The 22,474-nt window shown below is 35.9% G+C and overlaps 1 protein-coding gene across 1 annotated transcript; it reads left to right on the top strand.

Moving 5' to 3' along the window:
* The first annotated feature begins 507 nt into the window (after window positions 1–507).
* On the top strand, window positions 508–5,040 carry LOC109168993 ((-)-germacrene D synthase-like). Its single transcript, XM_019317871.1, has 7 exons — window positions 508–761; window positions 1,001–1,280; window positions 1,789–2,167; window positions 2,786–3,004; window positions 3,128–3,266; window positions 3,368–3,619; window positions 4,575–5,040. Exons 1-7 carry the CDS (start codon window positions 624–626, stop codon window positions 4,584–4,586), a joined length of 1,419 nt encoding a protein of 472 aa, XP_019173416.1. The 5' UTR covers window positions 508–623; the 3' UTR covers window positions 4,587–5,040.
* The last annotated feature ends 17,434 nt before the right edge of the window (window positions 5,041–22,474 follow it).

The following is a 22,474-nucleotide window of genomic DNA, read 5'->3' on the forward strand; positions in this document are numbered from 1 at the left end:
TGATTGGGATGTGGTTCGAACCTAAAACCTTTCATATTGAAATCAATGAGTAAGTTTACGGTGAACTAACAGAAATTAACGGAAAAGATAATAATATTTAACGGAAAAATTAACAAATAATCATATTCATTAAGGATAAATTAACAGATAATCTCAAGGAAAAATTAAAATCTGATCAATCTGAGCCATTCATTTGATTAAAAAATTTGACCGTCATTTTTTCTACCCAATATAGACATAACTCTCTTGGCTCTTTTTTATGTATATATATATATATATATATATATATATATATATATATATATATATATATATATATATATATATATATATATATATATATATCATAATTGTCACAAATAGTTTGTGCAGTTGCCATTTATTTAAATAAAAGCAATTGCCATTTTCTTACAACTTTATTTTCTAAAGAAGAAAAAGTTAGCTTCGCAATTCATCCAATAGCTAAGGTTTCTTACACAACAATGTAAGGGTCAAGCAAGCAAAGTATGTTATAAATAGGGAGGAACCTCCAAAAATATATATACATGAAAAACCTTCTCCTTTGGTCTTGATTTGTTTCCTATTTACTTAAGTTGTTCACCTCTCTCTACTTCTTACCAAAAATGGCTGGCATTAATCGACCCTTATTAACTCTTCCATTATCAAACCAAACTCAATTGAATCAAGTTATCCGTCGCTCTGCTGATTTTCATCCAAGTGTTTGGGGAGACTATTTCCTGACTTATTCTTCTCGACCCAAGGTAACCTACAAATCTTTTGAACCCACCAATTTTTCATTTTTCCAATTTTTCATTATCCGCTAAATCTATTTAATTTTCAAATTGGTGAAGTATACAAGTAAACACTAACTAGATATAGTTCACCTATCTCCACCTTAGTGTTAGTTGCCTAACCTAACTTTTTTTTTTTTTTTTTTATCAGTACAGTAATACATTATTGGTTTAGAAAAATAAAGTGTTGTATACATATACATATGCAGGAAGTGGATACACAAGAATGGCTAGAGCATCAACAACTAAAAGAAAAGCTGAAGAACATGCTTGTGGAAGCCACACACATTTCTTCCCATAAATTGCACTTGATTAACAAGATTCATCGCTTAGGAGTGTGTTATCAATTTGAAAAGGAGATTGGAACTTCATTGGAACACATATTCATGGCCTATGATGAGATCAACACTAATGAAGATGAGAATGATCTTTTGATTGTATCTTTGCGCTTTCGACTACTAAGACAAGAAGGGTACCACGTATCAGCTAGTGAGTGTGAAATGAAATACTCCTAACGAATTAAGTATAGGAAAAATTGAAAAAAATGCTCCCTATAATATGCCAATTAATTATCAATGTCACCCCTGAATTATGAGTGGTGTAAATGTTGTCCCTCAATTATCAAAACGGTGCACATATATCCCTTCCCGTAACGGACATGTGGTTCCCCATTAGTGTACGACACCGTTAAGTCGGAGTAAATATGTAATTTAGTTGTTTTTTCCCTCCCTCGATCCGAAGTACCAGCGATGGACAGCGGCGGGGAACCACAGGTCCGTTACGGGAGGGGCTATATGTGCACCGTTTTGATAATTGAGGGGCAACATTTACACCACTCATAATTCAAGGGTGACATTGATAATTGACATATTATAGAGTGACATTTTTTTACAATTTTCCCTTAAGTATATGAATTAAATATGTTGAATAAATTGGTGAGATTACGATCATGCTCTAGAGTTTTAATTAATACATTTTTCATTCAATGTTTCAACAGATGTGTTTCAAAAGTTCAAAAATAGCAATGGAAAGTTCAAGGAATCATTGGTCGACATAAACAATGTTCAAGCAATGTTGAGCTTGTATGAAGCATCACATCTTAGAGTGCATGGGGAGCAGATTTTAGAGGAAGCACTAACATTTACCACTTTTCACCTAAAATCCATGCTACCAAACATGACCAATCCTCTTAGATCACAAGTTAGTGAAGCACTAAAGCAGCCGATTCGCAAGAGATTAATAAGGCTAGACGCACAAAGATTCATATCAAATTTTGAGCCAAATGGAACACAAGATGCTTTATTGCTGAAATTTGCAAAATTGGACTTCAATTTGTTGCAGAAGGAACATCAATGGGAGCTTGGCAATCTTACAAGGTAAAGTTTTTGAGATATATGAATGTGCTAGTTTGAGCATGCATGTCATGTATACATGTCTGTGTGTCTATGCATTCACGTGTGCGTGCAAAGACAAAAATACTTACTCCATTAGCTTAATTATATATATATATATATATATACTCATGATCAAATGAGTCCACCTCTCCCCATGAGTTCGTGTGGACAAATCTGGTACATTAAAGGCTAGAGATAGTCATTATCAACTGTACAACTGTGTAACTACACTTGCACAGTAGCACAGTTTTACAGTTGATAATGGACTAAATCTGACCATTGATTTCTAGATTTTAATGGGCCAAATCTGTCCACACATGGACTCATGGAAAGGGGTAGACTCACTTGAACAGTGGTATATATATATATATATATATATATATATATATATATATAAACTGTGTGTCAATTATACATAAAATTAAATGGGATCGGAGAGGATAATTCTTTTCGGAAATGACGTAACAATAATTTGTATATTTATTCTTCCAAAAGGCTTAACCCCAACCTTAAGGGTCCCCCACACCCCGACCCGACAGAGCATTTGGGAGGATGTAAATTAATCATGGTAAAATAATTTGTATATTTATTGTCATGCAGGTGGTGGAAAGGATTAGATGTCCCAAATAAATTTCCTTTTGCAAGAGACAGATTGGTGGAATGTTACTTTTGGGCATTGGGAGTGTATTTTGAATCAAAATATTATCTTGCAAGGAAATTTCTTTCTAAAGTTCTTTGTATCGCTTCAATTATTGATGATATTTATGATGTTTATGGAACCCTTGATGAGCTCAAGATTTTCAAAGATGCAGTCCAAAGGTTCAAATTTATATTATCAGTCTTGATTATTTGAAACTTTCATTTTATTTTTATATGATAATGGTTGAAAAACTAGGGTTCATAAAACACATACAAATATGTACTTTTTTGCTATGCATGCAGATGGGATGCTAGTGTAGTAAATGAATTACCAGAATATATGAGGTTTTGCTACATTTATCTTCTTGATGCTTATGCTGAAATCGAGAAAGAATTAGCTGATAAAGGTGAATCATACCGTGTCAATTATGCTAGAATTGAGGTATAGTACTAATTATAACAATTTAAGAAAAACTAGACAAACTTTCGAGGATATATAACATTAAATCTTAATTAAGGTTTTGATTTCCCATATGAGTTCAGATGAAAAAATTAGTGGGAGCATATTTGCTCGAAAGAACGTGGTACCATGATGGTCATAATCCAACATTTGAGGAATACATTAAGCTTGCATGCTTATCTGGCGGTTATCAGATGTTAGCAACAACTTCCTTAGTAGGCATGCAAGAAGATTTTGTAACCAAAGAGGTTTTGGATTGGATGAGTAGCGAGCCTTTAATTGTTCAAGCTTCTTCACTCATGGCCAGATTGTTGAATGACACAACTGGACACGAGGTATTAATTTTGATTTTCCATTCTTTGAAAATACTAACAATTTCATATTGGCTTCAATTAAGATTTTCAATTGGTTATCTATTCAAAAATTGATTATCTATATTTTTAGTCTATATAGTGACATTCAATATAATATATCACAACTCATTTATTCACTAGTTAATTACACCTAATAAGATATTGACTATTACTGATTTTGTACTAGAGAAAATTTCAATTTTGGTTCTATGACTATAGGAGTCTTGTTAATTTTAGTCCCTGACTTTTAAAAGTGTCAATTTAGTATCTTAACTATGCAATTTTTGTCAATTTTGGTCACTCCGGTCAAATTTTGTCGGAAAATTTTAATTGTTAAAATAATGAGGGTATTTTGGTCATTTCACGTCTCTTTTCTTCTTCCACTACTGGAAATTATGGAATTTTCGACCACCTGAAAATGATCTTAAATCAAGTTGATACCAAAAAGTGGTCGGAAATAGCAACAAAGGTTTTTCCGGATACCAAAAGTGGTCGGAACAAGGCTTTCGACTTGATTTAAGATAATTTTCAGGTGGTCGGAAATTTCATAATTTCCAGTAGTGTTCCTAGGCGAGTCCATCCCTTCCTCTCCCGTTTTCGGCGAATGCAATGAACTAAGATGATGGGGAAAGGAGGCTTGATGATATTAAAGATAGGGTTTACAGGGAGAAAGAACGCCGGAAACGGGAGAGAAAGGGATGGACTCGCCGGAGAAGAAGAAAAGAGGTGTGAAACGACCAAAATACCCTCATTATTTTAACTATTAAAATTTTCCGGCAAAATTTGGCCGGCAATTTGGTCGGAGTGATCAAAATTGACAAAAATTACATAGTTAAAGTACTAAATTGACACTTTTGAAAGTCAAGGACTAAAATTAACATGACCCATATAGTCATATGACCAAAATTGAAATTTCCTCTTTTGTACTATTTTGTAGTTTGAACAATAAAGAGAGCACATAGATTCTGCAGTGGAAATCTATATGAAAGAGTATGGGAAATCGAAAGAAGAGACCATCAAGGAGTTGCTAGAACAAGTCACTAATGCATGGAAAGATATTAATCAAGAATGTCTTAAGCCTATCATTTGTCCTATGCCTATACTCACCCGAATTCTCAACCTTACAAGAGCTTTAGACTATATATATGATGATAGAGATTCATATACACATTCCAATGCCATGATGAAGGACTTCATTACCTCCATGCTGGTTAATCCAATGTGAACTTGCAAAAGAAAAGAAAAGAATTTACTTGATCCGGATGATGGTGTTTCTTTAATGTTCTTTTTAATCTAGTAGTTCGAATAAAGAGTGACCTGTAGACTGTAGTGTTTTATTAGTTTTCATGTGTTTTGCTTTAAGTTGTGATTCAAAATAAAGAGTGTCTTGTAATCATTTTTTTTAGTTTTGTGTTATTAATTTGTTTACTTGACATCTTATAGAAAAATTGCAAAAATAAACTAATCAAGGCAAATTATTTTGTGGACCAAGGTGGACCCGAATCCAAAATTACACAATTTTACATATTGAATGTTCACAATTTACATATTGAATGTCCACAATTTACATTGTGAACATTCAGCATGTAATTGTGTATTTTGGACAAAGTATAACTGCTGACTAATCAAGCGAGGTGTCTATCTTTATTATGGGCAAATTATTGTGTGGACCATGGTCTACACAGTGTTGTGTGGATCATAACAAAAAGTACATTATTAATATATTAAATGTACATTATTTGTGTATAGAATGTACATTATACAAAATAATGTACTTTTAGTACTCAAATAATGTACTTTTCATAAATACAATGTACATTATTAATATACTAAGTGTACATTACTTTTGTACTAAATATACATCATTTTATAACATACAAAATATAGTCCACACAATAATGATTGATCTTTATGGGTGAGGTGTTGGCCGAATAATGAAAATCTATTGGACTAAGGAAAGAAGGAAGCTTGGAGCAAAATATTATATGAATTGTTACTAAAGGGTATCAAACTCACAATCTCAAGCATAACAACATAAGTTCCAAACCACCAAGCCACTCAAGATCCTGTGTATTAAAGGGTAGGAAGCTCCACTCATGCATGGGAGTGCGCTGGAAGCAAAGTAGTGGGGGAACACGTGTGTGGCCAATAATAATGAAGGTTGCCCGATGTCGTCCATTTGTCAATCATCTGTGAGTCCTTCAACAATATAAATAGGCATCATTCCCTCCCTTTAAAAGGCATTTCTTGGCACTAAACCCCTTCGGGTTCATTGGTTTGAGTCTTCTACCTCCGGCTGGCATACCAGGGTTTGATTCCTAGCGGTAACATTGCTATTTTTATTTAATTATTTTTGTTATAGCTTGTATTATTTATTTATTATTTGGGCCATCGTTTTGCGTCGGTGTCTCGGGCTTTGTACGTATTCTTTTGGGTCTAGCGCCGTAGGTAATAATATTACTATTTTCCTACCCTCGTTCTATACCAATATACTTGGTTTATGGTGAACCCGGTTCCAATAAAACCATCATTGGCGTCGTCTGTGGGGAAGGCAACGAAAAACATGCGTTCCCAGTTTCTACCCGTTTTTGGTCACATGGAAGAGTCATCATTCTTGAATATTCTGGCTAGGAAGATGATTTTTAAGTAAACCTCGATTTCACCATTCGACCTGAGAGTGTTTTAAGAAGTAGGGTGTTGATCATGCAGGCTAGTTGAAGTGCCGCTTGATCTTCACCTGAAATGAGTTTGACTTTCATATGATGTTAAAAATCATGCGTTCCTAGTTTCAACCTGTTTTACCCTTTCCCTTTACGCAATCAAACCCGAGATACGCCCAAATGACCGAGTCACAAAACAAGAATTCCTGGAACTTACAAGAATGCCTTAGCAGGAAAGGCGAGTGTAGATCCGGTTCGCGAGGGTCAGTTCTCCACCCAGGGGACATGAGAGGTCCAACTAACACTATAGCCGTCGGAGCAAGCATTACCATCGGCGGAACCCAAACGATTTTCGTAGCCGGCCACTAACCCGAACACTCAAGCAAATCATCCCCTAGCCTTACCTCGCTCAGCACTCCACGAGTTGGAATGAGCTCACCACCAAGGAGGGGTCCAGTGCAAGGAGCCCGAGGCCATAAGAGAGGGTAAAACAAGTAGAAACTAGGAACACAGGCTTTTCATAGCGTTCCCCACGGACGGAGCCGATGATGGTTTTGTTGGAACCGGGTCCACCATAAACTGGGTATCAAGGTACAAAATTGGGGGTAGGAAAATAATAATCTTATTGTCAAGGGCGTGAGGCCCAATAAAATAAATAAAAAGCCCAAGAGACCAGCCCAAGAATGGCGGCCCAGAGAATAAATAAATAAACTAAGGAACTTAATAAAATAAAACATAGTTAATCATGTTACCAACGAGACTTAATGTAACAACCCCTTTTTCTAAACTTTAAAGCCTAGATTTAAGCAGTCTAAAAAGAAAAAAACAAGGAAAATAATGATAAACTATGATATATATAAAAAAAAATCCCAAAGTCAACAAACTAGAGAGTGTTATCGCGACAGTTACTCACCCTCGAGTAATTGCACAGGCTAAGTCTACAATCATAAAAGAGTCACGGCTCGAAACATCATCATCAAGGGGTATACGAACCTCGGTGTCTACGCACCAACCAAAAGATGGTAGTCTAGCTACATCAATATCTAACATCAATCACCAAAAGAAAGGAAGGATAACTAAGGCTAGCATCTACTAAGCCCTAGAGCTACACACCACAATGACCACACTATAATGCATGCTCTCGTCATGCATTAAGTCCACCTGAAAGGGGTTATAAAAACACATATGAAAATAATCCCGTTAGCATAAAAATGCTAAGTATAAAGTCACTCAACCATGTAACATAACTATAGATATAGATTTTGGTAAACGGTTGACATTCAAATACGAGTATACATGTAGGCGATAAGACAATCCAACAATAAATCCTAAGTATGGATACTATATCTATATATATATATATATATATATATATATATATATATATATAAAAGCAGGTATACTCATTAACAAATGCAATATCAACATATTTCTAAGATAAACAATATGCGAGAGATTCAAGTATCAAGCAAAAACATACTATCATACTAGTGCTCACAACAATATAACATACTTTAGTTATCATGTACTCATCACAAGGTATATGCTATGTTATATGCCTTGTCATGAGTACATGATAACTAAAGTATGTTATATTGTTGTGAGCACTAGTAAGATAGTATGTTCTTGCTTGATACTTGAATCTCTTGCATATTGTTTATCTTAGAAGTATGTTGATATTGCATTTGTTGATGAGTATACCTACTTTTATATATATATATATATATATATATATATATATATATATATATATATATATATATATATATATATGAGAACGTGAGAACAAATCGTGTGCATCCATATGATACTTTTTCAATGGTCTAGATTAGATTAAGTGTGTGCGAACGCGCATTAAATGTGTGCAAACGCGATTAAGTGTGTTTGCACACATTTAATGCGCGTTCGCACACACTTTATCTAATCTATACCATTAAAAAAATATTAAATGGATGCACATGATGTGTTCTCATGTTCTCACCTAAGCACATGTTCTTACTAGAACCCTACCCAATATATATATATATATATATATATATATATATATATATATATATATATATATATATATATATAGGTTTTCCTCACTTCATATAGATAGCACATATATCTCATGCAACTTCTCTTTTCATGATGGAAATCTAAATGATATGCGAGCTTTTCAAAAGAATATAAATATAGGTTTCCAAAATACATATACGGATTTTGAAAATAACCTAAGGCCATAATATAGGCCATCTAAAGTATGCAAACGCTTTCAATATGAAAACATAGATTTTATGTACAAAAGGTTATGAAATAGTAACTCATGCAAATGAAACCACATGATCATTTCAATATCACTACTCATGAACTTAGAGAATGCAAATGGAGCATTTAATCAACTCATCTTATAACCCAAATCCAAATCATGGTACTCAACTTTCATGCTCAAAGGTGCTCAATAAACACTTAGGAAAAATCATAAGTCATCCTTGATTTGGAAAAGTGAATTTTACTCACAAATCAAATAGGCACATTTCATACTAGCGTGTCGTTACGAGCCCGAGCCTCCGAGCCTCAAAGGCCCACGATTCTCGATCCGAAACAACAAAGTGGGCTGAGCCTCAAGGGCCCGGCCCTCTCCAGACTAACTTGGCGGGGCTAGGTGGCGGAGCTTGAGGAGCCCCGCCACTTGGCTCCGCCAAGTCTCGGCCCTGAGTGGCGGATCCGTTCGTGGTTCGCCACTCGGGTCCGCTAGGCCACGGGGCTTGCCAACGGATCCCTCTGGGGTCCGTTGGTAGGCTCCCAAAGGTCAAAACAGAGAGCTCGGGAGATTACATCAAATGAGCAAAATCTCACTTCTAGGTCACAAAACACTTTCAACACTTCTCCAAACAATTATGAACAATAAGATATCAACACTAACTCACAATAAACACATAAGCATGCATTCTTCAACATTTCTAAGCATCAAAACACCAACAACACATCAAAATCAACAAAAACACAAGACTAAAATAATAGGTTTTGGGAGTCCATGATATATATATATATATATATATATATATATATATATATATATATATATATATATATATATATATATATATATATGTGCGTGTGTGTGTGTGGAAAATTGTAATTTATGCCCCTCCATAATATGTCAATTATCAATGTTACCCCTAAATTATTAGTGGTGTAAATGTTGCCCATCATTTTTCAAAACAGTACATATATTGCCTCTCCCGTACCGTACAGGAGAGGCAATATATGTATCATTTTAAAAAATGAGGGGCAACATTTACACTACGGGAGACCACTATATCTATCGTTTTGAAAAGTAATGGGCAACATTTGCACCACTAATAATTCAAGTATGACACTGATAATCAGCATATTATGGAGGGGCATAAATTACAATTTTCCCTATATATATATTATCAAAATATTAATTGTAGTAATTATAAAATAAAAAAAAAAAGGCAACGACTTATATTTAATTGTAGTTACACTATTATTATGGAAATTATTAGCTTAATTATCAAAATAATTATTAGTCAATTATATTAATATATGTCTAATTATTAGCTTATTTATCATAATAATTATTAATCAATTATACTAATATTTGTGTAATTATTAGCTTAATTATCATAATAATTATTAGATTTTATATAGTAATAACTTCAAGGTAATTTGGACGGAAAATTGTAAAAGTAGAATTTTGTTTTTATTAGTTGGATAGATTGTATTATACCAATTAACAAACGGAATTTTTGCAAAAATTACCTACTACATAATATTACTCTTATTAAAAATAAAAAGTTAATTTCATTTTTTGTTCTAGATTTATAGGTGGTAGTCTATTATTGTGGTATGAACATTTTTTGTTATCGGTCAACAAAATTGTTAAAATATCGTTAAATATAAGAACATTTCAGTCCTTTTTATACATTGTGAGTTGACTAGTTATATATATAGAGTGAATTCCATTTTTGGTCCTACTGTTATAGGGGCGTTTCCAATTTTAGTCCACCTTAATTTTTTTTGCCACTTTATAACCACTATTATTGAATGTGTTCCACTTTTAGTCCCACCGTTAGTATTTCCATCAAGAGGCCGTGTAATCTAGGGGTATTTTGACCTTTCTTCTCATCCAAGACTATGTTTGACTAAAGAAATGAGAACATTAAACCTAAAACCTAAGAAACCTCGCCGGCCCATGTTGGAATGAAGGAAACGATGTAGCTTTGGCTTCCCATTCTCGTTGTTCGAAGAGCCATCTTCGAATGTCGGAGGAGGACGACGAAGCGCCTGGATTAAAAGAGAAGAGACAAACATAAAAAGACCAAAATACCCTTTGATTATACGGCCTCTTGACGGAAATATTAACGGTGGACTAAAAGTGGAACACATTCAATAACAGTGGTTGTAAAGTGGCAAAAAAAATTAAAGTGGACTGAAATTGGAAACGTCCCTATAAGAGTAGGACCAAAAATGGAATTCACTCTTACAAGGATAGTTATATATATATATAACTATTTTGTTGATGGAGAATAAAAAATACTCATGTCACAATAATACAAGGATAAAAAAAATATTAAAAAAATATTGAAATTGAATTATCACTTATAAATCTATGTGAAAAAAATGAAATTAACTCCAAAAATAAATAACTATGTCGAGCTTAGATTCTTTGGGCTGAAAATGTTTGAGAAAGTATAGAACAGATACTATCATAAATATTTTTAAAAAAATCTCGGGTCTCTATTCTCTGGGTCGTTATATCGTGGACCGCGGTGCACAAAACGGCGTCATTTTTTTAAGTAAGGAAACGGTGCGCCGCTAGTGTTAATGGAGCGCGCGTTTTTTTGTATGTTAATTACCAACTAACACTACAGTGTATCTAAACCGACACTGCCTCACGTATTATTTTTATATTATCAAATGAAATTGCAGTTATATCAAAATGATACTGTAGTTGTGGTGAAATGAAACTGAATAACCTTTCATATATTTGAGTGTATATTGTACAATGAAGCTGTAATTATATCAAAATGATCATGTAGTTGTGTTTTAATAAAACTATAATGTATATAAAATAAAATTAAATAACATTTCACATATTTGAGTCTATAAATATCGAATGAAACTGTAGTTATATTGAAATGAAATTGTAGTTGTGTTGAACTGAAACTGCAGTATATACAAAATGAAACTGAATAACAGAGTTACCTTTTGCGAAAGGATGCCGAACGACGCAAAACGAATGCCGTTTCTTTTCATTAAACAAAATGACGTCGTTTTAATACGCCGTGCATAATCGATTATGCACTCCGGTGCACGATATAATTTGTCATTTTCCCTAGTTTCTTTCCCTATAGTTGCCAACTAGGCAACTACTTTTCTTGGGTATTTCCACACTGTCACGCCCAAGGTCGTAGCACCCTACATCACGCCACGTAGGCTAACGTATTTCCACTTGGGGTTTGTGCGCGTGTACTGTTGAAACAGTGAACGGCGGCTAAGAACTTTAGTATCGGGGCCATTCTACCTCAACAGCAGAGTGTACTGACACTTGGTGTTACCCAATTTTATTCTGCCAAATTTGACCTTATGTTTGACAGAGATAGACATGCTAGATCTCACTTCTCACAATAACAGTTTAATTTTATTCTATACACTCAAATTTAATGATTTTTTTTTTTTTTTTTGCACATTGCAATTACATTGTATAAACAATAATTTATATTTTTAAAAATATCTTTTTTCGAGAAAAACAAATTTACAAACCCAAACTATAATTGTTCCTATTTTAACCCCAAACTTAATAGCATGAATTTGCCAACGAAGGCTTTGAAGAGAGTTAGGTGAATAAGATGATCAATAGTTATGCTGTGCAACCGAATGTACCATGCGCATGGTGCATACGGTTCAAAACGACATCGTTTTGATTAAAAAAGCACGTCCCACTTTAAAAAAAAAAAATCAGGTTCGACTCTCAGCAATAGTATTATTGTGGATATATAATTATGAAATTGTGGATATATAGTTATAAAATTGTGGTTATATAGTTATGAATTTATGGATATTTAGTTCATTCATTGTGGATATTTAGTTCAATCATATATTGTGGATATTTAGTTCATTCATTGTGGATTTTTACTTCATTCATTCATTCATTGTGGATTTTTACTTCATTCATTCACTGTGGATATATAGTTATGAAATTGTGGATATATAGTTATGAAATTGTGGTTATATAGTTATGAATTTATGGATATTTAGTTCATTCATTGTGGATATTTAGTTCAATCATATATTGTGGATTTTTACTTCATTCATTCATTCATTGTGGATTTTTACTTTATTCATTCACTGTGGATATATAGTTATGAAATTGTGGATATATAGTTATGATATTGTGGTTATATAGTTATGAATTTCTAGATATATAAAAATGCTATTGCTGGGAATCGAACCTGATTTCTTCTTTAAGTGGGACGCGCATTTTTTTAACCAAAACGGTGCCGTTTTGCAACCGTATACACCTTGCAAGGTGCATTCGGTTGCACAGCATAATTTGCGTAAGATGATGGTCCTCTTTCCTTGGAAGGAGCATTTGTTGGCCCCATGACAAGAAATATAATTGAAGGAGAAGTTAAGAGCTAGAAAACAAAACTCCAGAATAGTCAAACTTAACAAATTAATATAATTTAATGTGTCATTATTTTAGTGTACTGTTGATAGGTGCTTAATCTATTGTACAAATATTATCTATATTTTTTTTATATAAAAATACTCCGTATTAATTTTATTATAATTATATTTCTTATTTTTATCAATATTACAGCCAATTAGTTCAAGAATAATTAATATGTATATTTTTTATAAAGAAAAGTTGTCAAACAAATACCATTTCCTTGTTAATTTTAGTTATATATTTTCCTCACCTTGCCCCAAAAGGTCCCCATACTCTTACGCCAGAAGATTGTAAATGGATAAATCATAGTGACTCAATGATTCATTAGGTGGGAGAGTTAGTATCTAGTGCTTACAAGGAGCCACCTTATAAGAGGGTGAAACTCTCACATTGCGACTGTCAAGCTAGGCTTGATCCTGTACTATGTCCTTTCCCACAATCTACCACCCACGAACCAACTGAGATACCCATGCCGGTTAATTTCAATTATCTTGGTTGGATGATTGTTTTGCATGGATCATGGCCCACCTTGCAAGATGAACCAAGTTAAGTATTTTTTTTTTTTTTTTTTGTAGAAATAAAATTAGAGCAAATTTCACTTTTAGTCTTCAAAAATCATGGCATTGTCGCATTTAATCTCATTCTTTTAATTTTACAATATTACATCCTTGACTTTAATTTGATTGCCACATTTAGTCTCCTTTTAAAATTGTCATTTTGTCATTTAATAAAGAGGCCAAACATGTAATTTTATCAATCAAGTCTCTTGCTCCAACATGTAATTTCACTCACTCTCTTGTAAACTCTTATGATTGAATTATAGAATTTCATATTAGGCATATATTAATTATTAAATGGTGGAATAACAAAATTATAAAATGAGGTCTAAATGTGGTAACGAAATGAAAGTCAATGGTGTAATGTGACAAAATTAAAAAAATATGACTAAATGCGGCAATGCCACAATAGTTGTTGACTAAAAGTGAAATTTTCACGATAAAATTAATATATATAAAAACTATATCATTAAAAAGTTCTAATTAAGATATTTCAAATGACACCCATATTGGTGTTTCTATTTTAATGTTTTAAAGGGAAAATGACACTTTTTCCCCCTGAGTTATATACTTATAGCACTTTTTCCCCCTCAATTATTTAGGTTAGCACATTAGCCCCTTCAATTATTCTAAAAGTGGTGATTTTTCCCCCTAATATATTAAATTGACATTTATACCCTTAAAATAAACATTTTATTTATCTTACTTCTCCAACAAATTATTGCGTATACGTAGGGATGATCACGATTCGGTTCGAACTGAATCGGACACTATAGCAATCGAATTAAAAGTTTCCAGTTATGATTCAGATCTAGAACCCAATATTTGCATTTCAATTTATTAAAATTATGAATCAAAAAAATTGGATCCTAAACCGTGAACCGGCGGTTCCGGACCCGATTTGTGATTTTGAACCGTTTTTATTTTAAAATTTTATTTTTATTTTAAAAATAGTCTAAATTCAACAATAAATGTATTTTATTTTTTCAGTTCGGAACATGAACCATCCGTTTCGGGATTTTAATAAACTCTAAATATCGAGTTTCGATTCTAAATTGTAATTGGAATATTTTGGTTTGGTTGCTATAGTGTTTATTTGGTTTGAACCAAATTATGGTCATAATTTGTTGAAGAAGAAAAATAAATAAAATATTTAATTTTAAGGGTAAATATGTTCATTTAACATTTTAGGGGGAAAAACAGCCACTTGAATAATTGAGGAAGGAAAAGTGCTATAAGTATATAACTCAGGGGAAAAAAGTGTCATTTTCCCTGTTTTAAATTAACGTACCAATTATATTAAGTCAATATGTTAGGTTCATTTTCATTATATATAGTAAACATTTATTTCCAAAATACTGTATTGTTCATTTTTACAATTACAATGCAACTACTCTATGTATAATGGTGCCATATATGGTGGATCTCAAATAGATCTATTTAATGAAACATTGTGGGTTCATTTTCACTGATGGATTATATGAACCCGGGGGTCCGGATTATACAACCCGTATATAAGATTGAATATGAAGAACGAATAATAAAGCGGTAAATATTGTATTAATTGGACATAAAATGCTATTACAGAGGTTCGGGACGTGTAATAACGTTATAAGTGTTGTAGGAAAAGTATGAGATGTCTCCTTAGGACACCGAGGGGTGTTTATATACCCCTGACCGCTACGGGCCCCGGGCCCATGGGAGGAGCCGCGGCCCGCGCCGCGGGACTCGCTCCACGCGAGGACCCAGCCATTGGCCGAGCACGGAGCTCGGCCAATGGGCCGAGCATGGGCTCGGCCGAGCCCGAGCCCATATGGCCGAGCCCAAGGGGCTCGGCCGAGCCCGAGCCCATATGGCCGAGCCCAAGGGGCTCGGCCGAGCTCTGGGGGTCGGCCCAGGCCGACCCCCCACTGGGCCGACCCTGGGGTGGCTGGCCGACCCCGGGGTGGCCCGCCTTGCTCCGGGTCTGACCCGGCTTGTTCTACGTTGCTCCGCTCCGGCTCCGTGATTATTCCATCATCAGTCCCCCACTCTCGGGGCTGCGAGGAGTCGTCAGCGCGAGAGAGTAAAAATAAATTTAATAATTACGGGCCCCCTGAATCACGTCCAAAAATTCACCCCTTCCTCTCGCAGAACTCTTGACGCGATAGGACTCTCAACCGGATAAAAATTCAAGCCTGCATGAATTTTTATCAGTTATGAGTCCTCATTCTACCACAACTCTTCCACTTCTCCTTTAAATATCCCTCCCACCCCCTCACCTTCCCCACATTCACTTTCCCCTCTCCCCAAAGTTTCCCCCCCTTTTCCCAAAAATACCTCCTCTTTCCCCCCCCCCCCCCCCCCCCCCCCTTTTTCTTCTTCTCTCTCCTATATAAAGTAGCTTCCCTCTTCTCCCCCCCCCCCCCCCCCCACACACACAAAGCCTCCCAAATCTGAAAAATTCCTCCCCTTCTCCTCCCCCCTCTTTCCGGCCAGCCCTGCCGCCGACCACCGCCGACCGCCGCAGACCGCCGTCCGCCGCCTGCCCCGACCAGCTTCTCGGCCGACCCCAGCCCCTGCCGAGGCCGACCCCCCCCCCCCCCCTCGTCGACCCCGAGCCCTCGCCGGCCGACCCCGCCGCCCGACGCCGACCCCGAGCCCCGCGCCTCCTTCGTCACCCCTTCCTTGCTTGAGTCGGGTGAGTCTCGTGCAAACCCCCTTTTTAGAGTTTCGTAGCTATCTTTTATGAGCATAGTGCCTTTTGTCGAGGCTACGCACCCGGTAGACCTACCTTTGGTCATCCATTATTGGTCCGTCTTAGACACTGTTGACTACGCGGACCTCCCGCCTAGCGACGACGAGTCTATTGATTTAGACCAGTTCCCTTCTTTTGAGGGGGAGATCGACCATTTTTATCTCGAGTACCCGTACATAGATCCGCTAGCTACACATCCTCCCTACATGTTGACTCCCACGCCACTCCCGAACCCCTTTCCTTTGACCCAATACACCGTACTAGATTCTGCCATCCCTCGGGGGTTTGGGTCGTCTTTGACGCCTCACGATATTGCCGTGGCGACGGCCTTAGTTGGCCCGTCGGCCGAGCTCCATGTTCCGCCTCCCGGGACAACCATACTAGAGCCCCCTGGCCCCAACTTCTTCGGGGTCCATGTTACATCCCTCCTTATGGGCCTAGCCTTCCCACTTCACCCCTTCCTCGTCAAGCTCTTGAACTACCATCGCGTGTCTGTGGGTCAGCTGGTCCCCAACTCCCACCGGGCGGTGGCGGTTTTTATCGTCCGATGCGTCGAGGTGGATATTCACCCCACCCTAGAGCTTTTCCACTCATTCTTCACTGCGACCGGTTCTTCGTCTAAGGAGAGCAAGGGGTTCATGGCGTTCGCGGCTCGACCGGGGACGAGGATCATGGATCGTGTGCGGGACTTCAACAAGGGGTGGAAGCCCAAGTTCGTGTTTGTCTCTACTGGTGCGGCGCTCCCCTTTGCGGTGCCGTGGAGCGGCTATTTCCGCAAGTGTCATAGCCCGCGGTGCACCCCGGCGCTCGAGGTTCTGATCCGGGATTTCTTGGGCGGTACGGCTGACATGCTAGACTCCGAGGCTCTTGTTGACCACGCGTCCTTGGTCAGGGCGGGTTTTTCTCGCGACCCCCCTCCTTTGCCTCCTCATGGCACTCCTGCCTCTCCTCTTGACTCTGCGGGGGAGACCGAGGAGGAGTCTACTAGTGACGATTTGGGGGACGACGTTATAGAGATACGGGTCGACCCTTCGACACCTCCTCCCGCCAGTTCTGGTCTGTCACCTCGTCGACCTGCTCGCTTGCTTATGCTTTCTTGTTTAAAGTGCTCATTGGCTTGTCTTGGTGTTTAGGTATGGATCCCCGCCGCGCTGCCCTTGCGTCACTCATGGAGAGTTTGAGGAACCGTGGTGGCGAGGACCCGAAGCGCCGCAAGACCGGCGAGACCAGCCATGCTACCTCAGACGTCCGGGCCCTCCCACGGGTATCACGCCGCCGCGAGGCGCGGTCCGCCTCTGACGCAGACCGCGTGCTGGACGGTCCCCCGTCCGACTCCACCCTTCGAGCTCCGATGCCCGCGGCGCCTCATCAGGACGTCCCGACTGACTGGTTCGTTCACTTCCCGCCCGCAGCCTCGCTGCTCGGCGGGGATGTCCCCCCGGAGGCCTTTATGCGCAGTCTCGTCTAGCCGCGTGATATGGCCCTGCACGAGGACCACGACATCATCCGCCCTTTGTTTGAGGTATGTTCTCCCCTTTTGTTGTATGACGCTTATGTTTCCTTGTTTTGTTATCTTGTCTTCTACTCATGTTTGCCCTAGTACAGACGGTTGTTCGTGCCATGACCCTGGAGAGAGCCATAGGGGGCGTCCGCGAGCAGCTGGAGACCGAGACGCGGGCTCGCCAGGTCGTGAGTGATAGACTCGCCGCGCTCGAGGATCAGCACGCCGCGTTGATTGACAGCCGGTCGCGGGAGCGTAATGCACATCAGGTGGCCCTGAAGGAGGCTGCGAGGGTGGCTGTTTCAGCTTACAAGGACTCCCAGGCCTTCATCCAGGATATCCAGGCCTACATCTCTGCGCACCCCCAGGAGACCCTGACTCATCTCACGAGCTTCCCCGCGGGGGAGGAGTGTTTGGGTCGGCACGGGATGGAGTTGTACGAGGCGGGGGAGTCTTCCATGCAGGGCAAGATCTATGCAGTTCTTCGTGCCAGAGACGCGTCCTTCGACCCCGTTGCATGGGGCCTGCCCGAGGAGTGGGAGGAGGAGCTAGGTGATCCCATGGATGTGCCCCTGAAATGTTAAATGGACATATTTACCCTTAAACTAAATATTTAATTTATTTTTTTTCTCCAACAAATTATGACCATAATTTGGTTCAAACCAAACAAACACTATAGCAACCAAACCGAAATATTCCAATTACAATTTAGAATCGAAATTTGATATTTAGAGTTTATTAAAATCGTGAACCGGAACGGACGGTTCATGTTTCGAACTGAAAAAATAAAATACATTTATTGTTGAATTTAGACTATTTTAAAATAAAAAATAAAATTTTAAAATAAAGACGGTTCAAAATCGCAAATCGGATCCGGAACCGCCGGTTCACGGTTCAAGATTCAATTTTTTTGATACATAATTTTAATAAATTGACATTTAAATATTGGATTCTAGATCTGAATTATAACCGGAAACTATTAATTCGATTGCTTTAGTATCCGGTTCAATTCAAACCGAACCGTAGTCATCCCTATGTATACGCAATAATTTGTTGGAGTAGTAAAATAAATAAAATGTTACTTTAAGGGTATAAATGTCAATTTAATATATCATAGGAAAAAAGCACCACTTTTAGAATAATTGAGGGGGCTAATGTGCTTATCTAAATAATTGAGGGGAAAAAAGTGCTATAAGTATATAACTTAGGGGTAAAAAGTGTCATTTTCCCTTTATATAATAATTTAATAAGAGTAAAATAGAGTACTAATTATGCCAACTTTGATTGGGATGAGGTTCGAACCTAAGACCTTTTTTTTTATTGAAATCAATGAGTAAGTTAACGGTGAACTAACGACAATTTTTAAAATTTTAACGGAATTAGTAACGCTGTGTGGGTATTCTAGGAAATTTTAGTGTAAAATTTAAATCTGATCAATCTTTTAATCAATCTGAGCCATTCATTTGATTAAAATCTGTGATCGCCATTTTTTCTACCCATTATAGGCCTAACTCTCTTGGGCTCTTATTAGTATATACTAGTTTTTTACGCGCATTGCGCGATTGGGATAATGTCCAATGTTTTTTTTTTTTTTTTTTTTTAAATAAGTACTTTAAAGTATATTAAGGCAAGATTATATTGAAATTGTTCATGCATAGATAATTGGAGGTTGAATTTGCGTATTTAAATAGGTAATTCTTCTCCCAAAGGTTGAGTCCCCAACCCCAAGGGGTCCCCCACACTCCGACCCGACAGAGCATTGTGGAAAGTTGTAAATCACAGTGACTCAATGGTTCAGTAGACATAGCCAAATGCTGATACGCACAAGGAATCTGCCCACTTTGGATATAATTCCCGCATTGCCGCCGCCGAGGTTCAAACCTTGGTCTCTTCTCCCAAATACTACCCACTAAACCATTGAGCTAAGCCCGTGCGGGTTAAATAGGTAATTCTAAGTTTACAAATGCAAGATAATATAGTCAATATTGATTATAATTGTCAATAAAATAATTGTATAGGTATGGTTGAAACCAAATACGGGACATAAGGGAGAACAAAAAATTAGGGCATAAAATATGAAATATATACTAATATTGTTTGAGGAGATTCTGACATTAGGATTTGTGGTTAAGTTCTATTAAGAATTTAATATTAGAATTAGATTAATGGTGTAGTTATAATTCTATATTAGACTTTAATATAAGAATTAGACTAACGGTGAATTAACGGAAAAGTTAAATGGATAATCATATAATTAAGGATAAATTAGAAAATCTAAAAAGAAAAAAATTAAAACCTGAACAATATGAACCATTCATTTGATTTAATAATTTGGCGGTCATTTTTTCTACCCAATGTTAATGATTAAATAAATTCGCTGGTCAAATCCGCTTGTATAATCCGCTAACGTTAACCGCTAACTGCTGATTGTCAAACAGGGACATTGCGAGGTAGTTCTCACTTCAATTTGTTGTGTGATTTGAATACTCTCTTTGTCACAAAATCTCTCAAGTAGTTAATATGGTTGGCTTTATTAATTATATTTTTTAAATTTTTTCATGGGATTAATAAAATACTTGGTAAATAAATATATAGCATTATTTTATGTTATAACTTTGATATTTAATTAGAAAAATAGTGCACAAAAAAAGATAATAGATAATGTAGTGAATATAATCAATTGATGAATTTGAATGTAAAAATTTTTACATTTGAGAAAAATAAAGACAATATAACTAATGAAAATATTTCTTTTAATTAATTTATTGATAATTAATAATTTATTTTTCACTGAATAAAGACATTGTAAGGACAATGTAGTGAATATAATCAATTAATAAATTTGAATATAAAGAATTTTTATATTGAAGAAAAATAAAGACAATATAACTAATAAAATTATTTATCTTATTTAATTTATTAATAATGAATAATTTTTTTTTTTTGAATAAAGACTTTGTGAACACATAATTCTAAATTAAATAAATGCATATGTATTATTTTTTATTGTAACTACTAAATTATTATTTATATAATTTAATAAGAGTAAAATAGAGTATTAATTATGCCAACTTTGATTGGGATGAGGTTCGAATCTAAGACCTTTTTTTTTAATGAGTAAGTTAACGGTGAACTAACGGCAATTCTTAAAATTTTAACGGAATTAGTAACGGTGGGTGGGTATTTTAGGAAATTTTAGTGTAAAATTTAAATCTGATCAATCTTTTAATCAATCTGAGCCATTCATTTGATTAAAATCTGTGACCGCCATTTTTTCTACCCATTATAGGCCTAACTCTCTTGGGCTCTTATTAGTATAGTAGATATATATATATATATATATATATATATATATATATATATATATATATATATATATATATATATATATATATAGTAGATTAAATCAGTAGCTACAACAAAAAATAATACATATGCATTTAATTAATTTAGAATTGGATGTCTATAATGATTTTATTTAAAAAAATTATTCATTATAAAAATTTTAAAAAAGATAATTTCATTAGTTATATTATCTTTATTTTCTACCATTCAAAGATTCATTACCTTCAAATTTATTATAACTTAGTATATTCACTCATTGTCCATTGTCTTCTTTTTACATTATCTTGTATAATGGTAGTGACGACTCAGTCCCTGAGTTATTATCGTATCCATTTTTAGTCCCTCAGTTATGAGCGAAGTGGTGCATTTGGTCCCCGATCGTTAAAACTGATGGAAAAATTAAAAAATATTTAAAATTTTAGGGGTAAAGTAAGAAATTCACAATTTATTCACTTTCTTATATTGAAACCACTTTTGCAACATTATTTCAACTTCCTAGCATTCTATTTCAAGGTTCTTTAATCCCAAAAGGAATTCAATAATCTTCGTATGACTTGTTAGTAACCTAAGTCTCGTATAAGGAACATGTGATTCAGTACAAACAAGAGAACACTTGATTATTGTCTTCAAGCATGTAAAACGCACAATCCTAAAAGTTTATAATTTCCCTTACTAAACATAATGGTAATCAAACCATAATTTTTGAAATACAAGAAGATATCAAATTTCTCAGGTTACTTTTATGACAAATTCACCAAGGGAGTAACTTGAGATTTTTATACGTAAAATTCTTTTGTAACTATGCAGTAACTTAATCAGGAATCGTTTATCCTGACAATATATGAAGATTATATATATATATATATATATATATATATATATATATATATATATATATATATATATATATATATATATCCATCACCTCCCCGTCTTCTTAAAAATCAGAGTAATGAATGAGGAACCTAAGACTCAGTTATGAAAGTTTTAAAAACTTTTGTAACTTCTAAAAACGATTATTGACAAAACTACTGCATATGAAAAAAATTTACACACTAAAAATTCCAAGTTATTCCATTGGTTAATTTTTCATAAAAGCAACCTGAGAAATTTAATATCATTTTGTATCTCAAAAGTTCTGGTTTGATTACCTTTGTTGCTTAGTAAAGAAAATTGAAAATTGATAGGATAGTGTGTTTCACACGTATGAAGACAATGGTCAAGTGTTTCTGTGTTTGTGCTAAGTCTTAAGTTTGTTATACGAGAACCAAGTTCCTAACAAGTCATACTAAAGTTATTGAAATGTTTTTACAATTGAACAATCTTGAAATGAGAGGCTAAGAAGTGAAAAA

The sequence above is a fragment of the Ipomoea nil genome, unplaced genomic scaffold (assembly GCF_001879475.1).
Source record: "Ipomoea nil cultivar Tokyo-kokei standard unplaced genomic scaffold, Asagao_1.1 scaffold3238, whole genome shotgun sequence".
Classification (NCBI taxonomy): Eukaryota; Viridiplantae; Streptophyta; class Magnoliopsida; order Solanales; family Convolvulaceae; genus Ipomoea; species Ipomoea nil.

Bases quoted from the DNA above. Each gene is read 5' to 3' on its own strand.
- LOC109168993 (XM_019317871.1), top strand. From the start codon at position 624: ATGGCTGGCATTAATCGACCCTTATTAACTCTTCCATTATCAAACCAA. The intron at 3,005-3,127 runs GTTCAAATTTAT...CTATGCATGCAG, and splicing joins TTCAAAGATGCAGTCCAAAG to ATGGGATGCTAGTGTAGTAA. The intron at 3,267-3,367 runs GTATAGTACTAA...ATATGAGTTCAG, and splicing joins TCAATTATGCTAGAATTGAG to ATGAAAAAATTAGTGGGAGC.